This window comes from Camelina sativa, chromosome 2 (genome assembly GCF_000633955.1).
Source record: "Camelina sativa cultivar DH55 chromosome 2, Cs, whole genome shotgun sequence".
Taxonomy (NCBI): Eukaryota; Viridiplantae; Streptophyta; class Magnoliopsida; order Brassicales; family Brassicaceae; genus Camelina; species Camelina sativa.
In genome coordinates, this window is record NC_025686.1 from 2,696,367 (window position 1) to 2,708,018 (window position 11,652).

An 11,652-nucleotide genomic window follows, 5' to 3' on the forward strand; every position below is an offset into this window, starting at 1 on the left:
AGGGAATCCAATATATACTATTCATGACTATTGACAATATCAGTGGTGTGGTGGGAAATGTAATTTGCCTAATGAGAAAATCAGAGGAAATATAATAAGCGCGTGAGTGTTATTCGCTATATGCTTGATCTTCCTTTAGCTATCGAGTGTTGAGTCTAATTATTAGACGTGGCATGAATTGTACCACAAACACAAAATACTACGTAAACCTAGTTTTGAATTAGAGACGGGGGGAGCCATAAAAAGGTCCGAACACACTACACTTTCACTTCTTATCCTCAAAAAAATGTCTGCCTCCTCCTCTACATTGGTGCCTCCGCTGATGATGAGAGAGGAAGAAGAGCCGAGAAACTGGACGGAGCTTCCGTCGGAGGTTACGTCTTTGATCCTGCTCCGACTTGGTGCAGTTGAGATACTTGAAAACGCTCAGAAGGTGTGCAAACCGTGGCGACACATCTCTAAGGACCCTTCTATGTGGCGAAAAATCGACATGCGAGACCTGGGAAACCGAAGATTGAAGGATTTGGATTTCGATACCTTGTGCCGTCACGCTGTTGATCTCAGCCAGGGCGGCTTGCTCGAGATCAACCTTGACTTCTTCTCGTCCGATTCTCTCCTTGCTTACATCGCCGATAGGTTCTCTTTTGTTTTATGGCTTTTATTTGATTTCATTGTCTGGGAATAGTTAGTTAGACACAAAATGTCCGAGTGTCTCTGAATTGTGTTTGTTCCTTTTTTCTCTCTCGTGTGGATAAGGGCAAGAATATATGTTTAACTTGGAATTGTTAAGTTTTTGTTGTTTTGTTTATCCTTTTACTGGATCTGGCGATCTGCTAGTAATGGCTTTGGATAGTCATTTACTTAATTTAACTCAAGAATGTGTACTTGGCAACTTAAAGTTTTCCTTTATGTACTCTACGTTTGGGATTAGATGCACAGATATATTTGAAGGATATATAGTTTATAGTCCTTAGTTCTCATATAGTTTCACTCCGTTACTCGTTATTAGCATATATGAGAATATCATCAGCTTATTTTACATGCTTCTAAGTTGATTAGTACTTTGAGAATTTCTAATCCCTATTGTTCTTAGTTTATGATTTAACTCTACACACAATTATTTTCAGATCAAGGAATCTGAGAAGTCTTGGAATTCAAATGTTCTTCACAGCTATGACGAACGGAGGACTTGTAAACGCAATCGCAAGACTTCCATTGCTTGAAACCCTCGAGGTCTCACACACATGTTTAAGACTGGACCTGAAAGCTATAGGCCACGCTTGCCCACAGCTAAAGACATTGAAGCTAAACTCCTCAGGGTCAGTGTATGATGGGTTAGATGAGTTAGGTTATACCTTTCTCCTCAAATATGATGATGATTATGCCCTAGCAATCGCTGAAAGCATGCCTGAACTACGCCACCTCCAGCTTCTTGGTGACAGATTAACTGACACTGGCTTGAACGCCATTCTTGACGGTTGTCCTCACCTGGAACACCTTGATTTACGCAAGTGTTACAACATTAACCTTGTCGGAAATCTTGAGAAACAATGTTTGGAGAGGATGAAAGAGTTCAAAGGCCCGGACGACTCAACCGCTGATTACCCATATGATATCACTTTTGTCAATTCTGACACTGACTCATATTATGACTACTACTATGAGAGTGGTAGCGACATCGAGGTCAACTACGACGGAGCAGGTACTTGGGACTAGGTATTGAATCTCTCTAAAAACAATTTGCTTTTGTTGGTCTTGTCAACTTATGAAGTCGTTCATGTCTCCTCTTTTCTCTATGTTGGTACTTGGTAATTTCAAAGACCTTATTTCCTTTAAACTTCTAAGCTTTGAGTGCGTGACTGTAAGTTGCAACAACGATTGGATGGTTTTTTTTTAAGTGGATATCAGATGATTAATTTTTATTATGAGATTCTATTATTTACTTTATATGTGGCCCGAACAAATATCATAAACATGCTTCTAAGTTTCATTTGTCTAATCAAGTAATGTAAAAACTTATAGGTCATTAATTTTGTCCACGGCTAAATACATTGAAGCTAAATTGCTTGGTTACAAGCGTTCTCACTTAAAAGTTAATGATGATATATCATACACTAGTTTTTGTGAAAGCATGCTTGAAATACGCAACGAAAAGTGGCTTAAACGCCATTCTGGATAACAATCCTGAGCTACACACTTTGAATTACGCAAGTGTTTCAACGTTAACCTTGTTGGGGATAAAACGATGTTTCAAGATAATCAAAGACTAGGTTCGGACCCGCACATACGTGCGGGGTTATTTTTGCATAATTTTTTAAAAAGTTAGAAAATTTTCATATAAACCTCTACTCAAACTTGCATAAATGATCTATAAAAAAAATTACGATATAATTTAGATACGTGATATTAGGTGTATATTATTCTAAATGTAATCCAAACATTTCCAACTGTTTGTTTAAGGATGTTAGATCAAATTTGGATTCGGTTTCAGTTTCATTTATTTCACGTATTTAACCTCGATGTATATATTTTAGAATGAGATACTCTTCTTATTCTGTATACGTCATGCTAAATATATTAAAATTGAATTTAACTGAAACCGTCTTGTTAAAACCATTAAATGTTGTTACTACTGAGATACTCGTCTTGTTCTGTATATGAGATACTCGTCTTGTTTTGTATTTAACTATAACCAATAGTTAATAAACCTTAATCGTACCCATGTTCATGTCTAGTTGTCTATACCCATCCTGTTGCATATCATAGAATTTCCAGATGACCTAAATATAATTTTCAAGCGATCAAACCCATCTAATATGTCTGATTTCAACATTTAATATTTTTTTACCTGAAAAAACTCATTCATCGTAATTTACATAAGTAAATAGTAAATAGTATGTCCGCATATGTTATGCTTGAATTCTTATTCCCAAATTCTCGTCCCGTATTTTTCCATACATGAATATATCCACACAAAATTCTCATAACATGATTATTATATAACTAATTTGAACGATTTCCTAAAGTATAATAAATCTGTTGTTTAATCTTCTTCTTAATATGTAAATTGGGTCCTTTTGGCAGCATGAATATTTTATATGACTTTTTTTAACCCTTAAGTGTATTCCCCAATTAATAGTATAGATTTCCTTCAATTATTAAATGAAATATTCCTTAGTTATACTAATAACAATTTAATGTAAATTCTCTATATTTAATGATCTTCGATTATTTCACCATTAGAGCTTCATAAAGTTATTAAAAAGTTAACATTATTTATATTTTTGAAGATATGATTTTAAATATATATTTTTACATCTCATAATATAGTTATATTATTATATTGCTATACATAATAAAACTAATTTAATTTCGAAAATATGTAAAGAATAATATTTATTAATTTTTGAATAATATTTACTAATTTATAGGAACAAAATAATGTGTATATAAATAAATTGAATATATTTATTTATATCAGTGGCAGTTGACAAAAGAAATATATATAACAGTGGTAGTTTTATGGAATACTAAGGGTGAACAATAAATTAGCTACGAAGCTCTCTGGCGACGACACGTCAGCTTTTCTCCAAAATGTTTTTCTTTTAATATATAGGGGATTCTTAACGCCCCAAAATGACTCAACCTGACGTGTCATTTTAGGGTGAAAAATAGTGGTTGAGTCATTTTGGGGTGAAAAATAGTGGTTGAGTCATTTGAAAGTAGACTCCATATGAAGAGAAAGGAAACGTCCAGAAGCGAACGGAGAACAACTTCTATGTAACATGAAAACACAATGAAACAAGTTGATGGTATCATCCGTAACCCCGTGTCAACTGTTTCGAAACAGAGCAATGGTAAAAAGGCAAAATCTTTGGGCAAGTGGTTTTGCAAAGAGACACTTTAAGCATCTGGGTTACAAAAATTAATTCAAGAATAATCTACTCCCTCTTTCAAGATTATGGTTTAAATGTCTAAGAACAAGGCTGCATATAATGTAAACAAGGTTTCTTTTTTTTTTTGGTGAATAAAATTTATGTATTCACACAAAAAAATCAACACAAAAAGATAATGGTACACAACTGATTAACAAAATCAAACCAAATTGATTTCTAAACGAGTCTATTCCACGTTTTCTCGATTTCATACTAAAATCGAATGGAGTCGAAGATACGCTGTGTTCATGACAATATCAGTGATGTGGTGAAAATGTATTTTGCCTAATTCGAAAATCGAGGAAACATAATTAGCGCGTGAGTGTTATTCGCGACATGTGCGTCTAGCCTTGCTCTGTCGAGCTTGAGCCTAATTATTATATGTGGCATGAATTGTACCACATAATACTACGTAACCTAAATTTTGAGATATAGACGGGAGCCGTAAAGGTCCGAACACACTACACTTCACTTCTCCTCAAAAAAATGTCTGCCCCTTCCTCTACTTTGGTGCCTCCGCTGATGAGAAAGACGAAGAAGAGTCAAGAAACTGGGCGGAGCTTCCGTCGGATTTGACGTCTTCAATCCTGCTTCGACTTGGTGCAGTTGAGATACTTGAAAACGCTCAGAAGGTGTGCACATCGTGGCGACGCATCTGTAAAGACCCTACTATGTGGCGAAAAATCGACATGCGAGATCTGGGGAACCGCAGAGTGGGCGACTTGGATTTCGAAATCTTGTGCCGTCACGCTGTTGATCTCAGCCAGGGCGGCTTGCTGGAGATCGACCTTGATGTTTTCGCGACCAATGAACTCATCAGCTACGTACATCGTCGAAAGGTTCTCTTCTCTCTATCCCTTAAACGGCTTTTATCTGATTCAATGGACTGGATAGTCATATTTTACTTTTACTCAAGAATGTATGCCTTGCAACTTAAAGTTTTCTTAGTTCTCACATTGTTCGAGTCTTGTTTTGTTACACTCCGTTAATTACTCTCATCATTTTTCATGGTTAATGAAAACAAGTAGTTAGATTATTAGCATATATAAGAACAATATCATCAGCTTTTAGAACTCTTACCATGTACTTGCTTAAGCATCACTAGAGTCCCAAACGCATTGCTTGTAACACTCCATTATTTGCTCTTCTTATTTTACATGCTCCTGAGTTGATTAGTACTTTGAAAATTTCTCTTTATTGTTGTTGTTCTTAGTTTATGATTTAACTCGACCACACGAAATTATTTGCAGATCAAGGAATCTGATAAGACTTCAAATATTTCATCAAAGGATGACGAACGAAGGACTTGTGAACGCAATCGCAAAATTTCCATTTCTTGAAACCCTCGAGGTCTCACACTTAGGGTTAAGACTGGATTTAAAAGCTATAGGCCGTGCTTGCCCACATCTAAAGACATTGAAGCTAAACTCCCCAGGATGGTCACATTGAAGCCCATATCAATTCGCACCAAATGTGATGATGATGATGATGATTATCCCCTAGCAATCAGCATGCAACTGTTTCAACATCAACCGTGTCGGCATTCTTAAGAAGCAATGTTTGGAGAGGATCAAAGAATTTAGAAGCCCGGACAACTCAACCGATGGTATCGCTTTTGTCAATTCTGATTCTGACTCAGATGATGACGACTCAGATCATGAAGGTCTACTACAACTTAGCAGGTACCGGGGACTATTATAGGGACTAGGTATTAAACCTCTCTATGAAGTCGTTCATGTCTCCTAGCTCTTTTCTCTATGTTGGTACTTCATAGTTCAAAGACCTTATTTCCTTTAAACTTTTAAGCTTTGAGTGCGTGACTGACTGACTGTAAGTTGCGGCAACGATTGGATGGTTTTTTCTTAAGTGGGTATATTTATGATTATCGGCTGATTTTTATTTTGAGATTCTATTATTATACTTCTAAGTTTTATTTATCAGTCGAACTATAAAGAATCTTGTTTTCCATCTTGCCCGAGAGGCCAACAAGCATTTCCTTCCAGTTAGCTAGAGCTGAGATCTGAGCAGAGTCAGCGGCCATGGAGTCTTCTTGGCTTTCGAGATTTGAGGTCTCGATTCACTCGCTGCAAGGCTTACAGATCTTGCCGACTTAGAACCAGCCTTGACGGGGTCCTTGGAGGAGGCGGAGGGGGGAGCTGAGGCTTTCATCGCCGCAGAGGGGGCAGGAGGACTCTCGTCCGCTATCTTAGGGGAAACCAGATCTGGGGACGAGGGATGAGAGGAAGTGGGGGCGGGAACTGAAGAGGCTGAGGAGGAGGATTTAAGGGGGGAAGAGTGCTTTTTCTTAGGCTTAGTCATCGGAGGAGGGTTGCCGGTGCCGAGATCGGCAACGGCGGCTTCGAAGGGAAGGGGGTAAGGAAATCGCCTTTTCTAGAGAGAAAAGGTTTTTTTTTTAATGGAGAAGAAAGGTACCGCTATCACCTTAGAATCTGGTGAACTGTGTGTCAAAATCCCTAACGCGGTGATTCAAAAGAACCAAAGCCGTTGGAAGGATTTTATCATTGGACAATTTCATGGAAATCTTCCCTCAAAAGGAGCTCTCTATGCCATCCTTAATGGAATCTGGAGTCGCAAGAAACGAGACATCACTATCTCCAAGCAAGGTCCTAAGTCTGTTCTTATCCGTATACCTTGTGAGAAAACTCGCAGACGGGTTCTCGCCCAGAGGGTGTGGCACATTGAGGGACAATCCATGTTTGTTGCAGACTGGGAACCTGGACTCACCCCGGTGATGCCTGAGCTAACAGAAGGTCCGGTCTGGCTTGAATTTAGAGGTGTTCCTCCGCAGTTCTTCTCACAAGAATCTTTGGAGCACATAGCAGGTCTTGTGGGCCATCCGGTCTTCTGTCACCCTGCCACTATCAACCTCACAGACTTGGAAGTTGCAAAAGTTTTTACCATTGTGAATATCACCAAGCCGCTTCCAGAAGCAGTTAACGCTCAGTTTGAGTCGGGTGAAATTTACAGAATAGAGGTCTCTAGTTTGTGGCTTCCTCCTATCTGTGCCCACTGTCAAGGAGTAGGTCACTCCATCAAGCGATGCCCCACGGCTCCGATTCTCTGCAACTTTAGTAAGTCAACCACTCACACTAGGGAGGACTGCACTCGTGGCAAGAGCATCTCAAAATCTTTACCTGTTGACCCAGTGGTGCAAAAAAGGAAAAACCCTCAGAGAAGATGTAAGGAGCAAACAAAAAGAAACACTCTAGCCCTAGAGAAAACTTCCTCAGTTAACCCTCATCAGGAAGGATCCCTGGAACTGGATATTGGTCTCAACACTGCCTCTAACCCTCGTAAAAAAGGGAAGACTAAATCCTCCTCCAAGCGCGTCCAATCCTCGTCTTCCTCCTCTTCAGACTATGACTCTCCAGAGGAATCATCTTCTTCCGACCCCCCATCCGAAGAAGATCATAATCCAGACGATAATGAGAAATTTATGAAGGTTCTATAAAGAAGGAACAAAGAAAAGAGAGGCGTTTTGAGCAGACATCCTCAGGGAAGGGGACACTAACGAAATCTTCTCATTAATGGTAAAGGTAGACATTTTTTGTTGGAGCGTTAGAGGTTTTAATCATAGTGTAAAGCAGAAAAGCTTCAGGAAATGGCTACGGCAGCATAAACCGGTTTTTGGCAGCCTTATAGAGACTCGTGTCAAACAACACAAATCTCTGAAATATCTGCAGTCTACTTTTGCGGATTGGAATTTTGCAGCCAACTATGAGTTTGCAGAGCTAGGAAGGATTTGGATTGTCTGGCATCAGTCAGTGAAGCTTACTATTCATTCGAAGTCTAAGCAGATGGTAACTTGTATCGTCCACTTACCAAAGGAGGATAGTGAGTTTGTTGTGTCTTTTGTGTATGCTGTCAACTGTAGAATTAGGAGACAATTACTGTGGGAGGAGTTGTGCAATCTGTCTCGAGATTCTGCTGTGTACTCTCGACCTTGGGTAGTTATGGGAGACTTCAATCAAACTCTAAACCCTGCTGAAAACTCTTGTGGAGGCACCCGTATAAAGAAAGGGATGGAGGAATTTAGAGATTGTCTGTCTTATGCCAATCTTCAGGACCTTACCTTAAGGGGGAACCATTTCACTTGGTGGAACAATCAGGAGCTTAATCTGATTGCCAAAAAGTTGGATAGAGTTCTGATCAATGATGAATGGATGGTCATATATCCTTTATCTTTCTCAATGTTTGCGGAGCCTGATTTATCTGATCACTGTCCTGCTGTCGTGGACTTAGGTAATCGGCAACAGGGTCAAAGGCACTTTATGATATCCCATTTCCTCCTCCAAGATGAAGAGTTCATCCCTCGACTCCTCAACTATTGGCATAATGCAGATTTCAATGGCACTGCACAGTACACACTGGTCAGGACACTAAAAGAGCTAAAAGGTATTTTTCGGGACCTAAACAAGGAAAAGTACTCGGGGGTTGGAGAACCGTACAAGGGAAGCTCAGGATATTCTTCACCAATGTCAAGCTTTGTTACTGAATGACCCCTCAAGAATCTCAGCAGCTCAGGAGAAACAGGCTCACTAGAAATGGATGACTCTTGCCCTCGCTGAGGAAAAATTCATTTACCAGAGATCCATATTTAAGTGGTTTGAGTGTGGGGATCTTAATACTGTGTTTTTCCATAGGGTCATGGCGACCCGCAGAGCACAGAACCAGATACATTAACTCATCAATGATCAAGGTCAGAGGCTAACTAGTCCTGAGGAGGTGAAATCCCATTGTGTGTCCTACTACCAGGACCTGATTGGAGGGCACCCTATTCCACTTTCCAATCCTGAAATTGAGCGAGTCAGGGATCTCATCCCTTTCAGACTGGAGGAAAACTTCCAGAGGTCCCTAGTTGCTGAGATCACGGATGCAGAAATAAAGAGAGAATTCTTCTCTATGCCAACAAATAAAACCCCGGGACCAGACGGTTTTACTGGAGAGTTCTTCAAAGCTTCTTGGGACATCATCGGGAATGACCTAATAGCGGTAGTCAAGGAATTCTTTCGGACTGGTAACCTTCTCAAACAAGTCAATGCCACTGCCCTCATTCTAATCCCTAAGGTGATAGGAGCAGATAAGATATCAAACTTCAGGCCCATCTCGTGTTGTAATGTCCTTTATAAGGTCATTTCCAAAATCTTAGCTCGCCGAATGGAGGACCTCCTCCCCATGATGATCTCCAACTCTCAGTCTGCTTTTGTCAAAGGTCGACTCCTAGTGGAGAACGTCTTGCTCGCCTCAGAAATGGTGCAAGGTTTTGGCAGGAATAATGTCACATCAAGGGTGCTGTTAAAGGTAGATTTGAGGAAGGCCTTTGATTGTGTGAGATGGGATTTTGTTCTGAAAATCCTGGAGATTGCTCAGTTTCCTCCCCGTTTCATTAACTGGGTGAAGCAGTGTGTTACTACCACATCTTTCTCCATCAACATCAATGGAGAGCTCTGCGGCTATTTCAAAGGAGGAAGGGGTCTTAGACAGGGAGACCCTCTCTCCCCTACCCTCTTTGTAATCGCCATGGAAGCTCTATCCAACCTTCTTAGCCAACGGTTTAAAACTGGCTCCATAGCTTATCATCCCCTGGGAAGAACCCTATCATCTCGCACCTGGCGTTTGCGGATGATTTAATGATATTCTTTGATGGAAGGAATGCAATTCTCGTTCCTTCACGTTCTGGGTGGCCAATCTTAATAGACTACCGGTCAAAGCGAGAACTGCAAACTGGGGAAGGGCTACGGATACAAACTGTCTTCTGTGCTCTGCTGGACTCGAGACCAGGGAGCATTTGTTCCTGCATTGTGCATATGCTCAACATATGTGGGGTCTAGTGTTCTCTAGACTAGGTCTCCCGAACCTCATATTTGCATCTTGGCAAACCTTGATCAGTTGGCTCCTAGGTAATTCGGCAGGATTACCCTCCACGCTCAAGAAATTGGTCTCCCAGGCCACAATCTATCTCCTCTGGAAGGAACGCAATTCTCGTTCTCATGGTGGTCCATCTGACTCACCTGACTCGTTGTTCAGACTTCTTGACAGAAAAATCCGGGACATCCTCTTAGCTTATCAACATAGCAAACAAGGTAAAAGGCTACTTCTCAAATGGCTAGCACACCTCTACTAAGGATAGTCGGGTATTGTAATCGAACATTTCCTTTCGGAAGCTTATTTCTCCTGTAAACTACAGCTTTTTAATATATTTTTTTGGGCTGTAGTTATTTTCTTTAACATTTGTAAACCTCAAGTTCCTTTTGGTAATATAATTAACAGTTATCAAAAAAAAAAAAGAATCTTGTTTTCCTAGTTTAAGGTATAGCTAATTATTTGTCTAATATATAATCAAGTAATCTAAGAAGCCTTGGAATTCCAATGTGCTATCCAATGGTGCTAAAATAACTTGTGAATGCAGCACCAAAACTCCGTTAATTACTCTCATCATACTTTAATTACTTATCCTTTTTCATGGTTAATGAAAACAAGTAGTTAGGTTATTAGCATGCACAAGAACAATATCATCAGCTTATAGATTTCTTACCATATACAATATACTTGCTTAAGCATCACTAGAGTTTCAGTTTTGAGCCTTGTAATAGTCGTCCCAAACGCATTGCTCGTAACACTCCATTATTTGCTTATTTTATTTTACATGCTCATCGTTAATTAGTACTTAAAAAAAAATTCTCTTTAATTATTGTTGTTGTTCTTAGTTTATGATTTAACTCGACGACACGCAATTATTTGCAGATCAAGGAATCTGATAAGTCTTGGACTTCAGATATTCCATCAAAGGATGACGAGCGAAGGACTTGTGAACGCAATCGCAAAACTTCCATTCCTTAAAACCCTCGAGGTCTCACACTCAGCGTTTACACAGGATTTACAAGCTATAGGCCACGCTTTCCCACATCTAAAGACATTGAAGCTAGATTCCCCACAGTTGACACGCTACATATGTTATCGCAACAAATGTGATGATGATTATCCCCTAGAAATCTCTGAAAGCATATGCCCGAACTACGCCACCTCCAGCTTGTTGGGGGGAAGCTTAACTAACACTGGCTTGAACGCCATTGTTGAAGGTTGTCCCCACCTGGAACACCTTGATCTACGCCAGTGTTACAACACCAACGGTCGGAATTCTTGAGAAGCAATGTTTGGAGAGGATCAAAGAGTTCAGACTCCCTGATGACTCATATGATGAAGACTACTACTAAAAAGATAACGGTAACGACATTGAGGTCTACTACGACTGAGGGACCGTTGACAGATCTATTATCGGACTAGGTATTGTATCTCTTTAAAAACAATTTGCTTTTGTTGGTCTTGTCAACTTATGAAGTCGTTCATGTCTCCTCTTTTCTCTATGTTGGTACTTGGTACTTGGTTGGTAGTTTCAAAGACCTTATTTCCTTTAAAACTTTTAAGCTTTGAGTGCGTGACTGTAACTTGCGACAACGATTGGATGATTTTTTCTTAAGTAGGTATACATTAATGATCGGCTGACTTTTATTATGAGATTATTTCTATTATTATACTTTATGGATCAAATATCGATTCATAAATCAGTCGTACTGTGAAGAATTTTGTTTTCCTAGTTTATGGTTTAGCTAATTATTTGTCTAATCATCAAGTAATCTAATTAAGAAGTCTTGGACTTTCAGTTTGCTAAAAAAAACGTGTGAATGCCGTCGCAAAA

The 11,652-nt window shown here is 39.6% G+C and overlaps 1 protein-coding gene across 1 annotated transcript; it reads left to right on the top strand.

Annotated features, from left to right (window-relative positions):
- On the top strand, positions 257 to 1,902 carry LOC104715574 (putative F-box/LRR-repeat protein 21). The gene is made up of 2 exons (XM_010432970.2): positions 257 to 636; positions 1,128 to 1,902. Exons 1-2 carry the CDS (start codon positions 287 to 289, stop codon positions 1,714 to 1,716), a joined length of 939 nt encoding a protein of 312 aa, XP_010431272.1. The 5' UTR covers positions 257 to 286; the 3' UTR covers positions 1,717 to 1,902.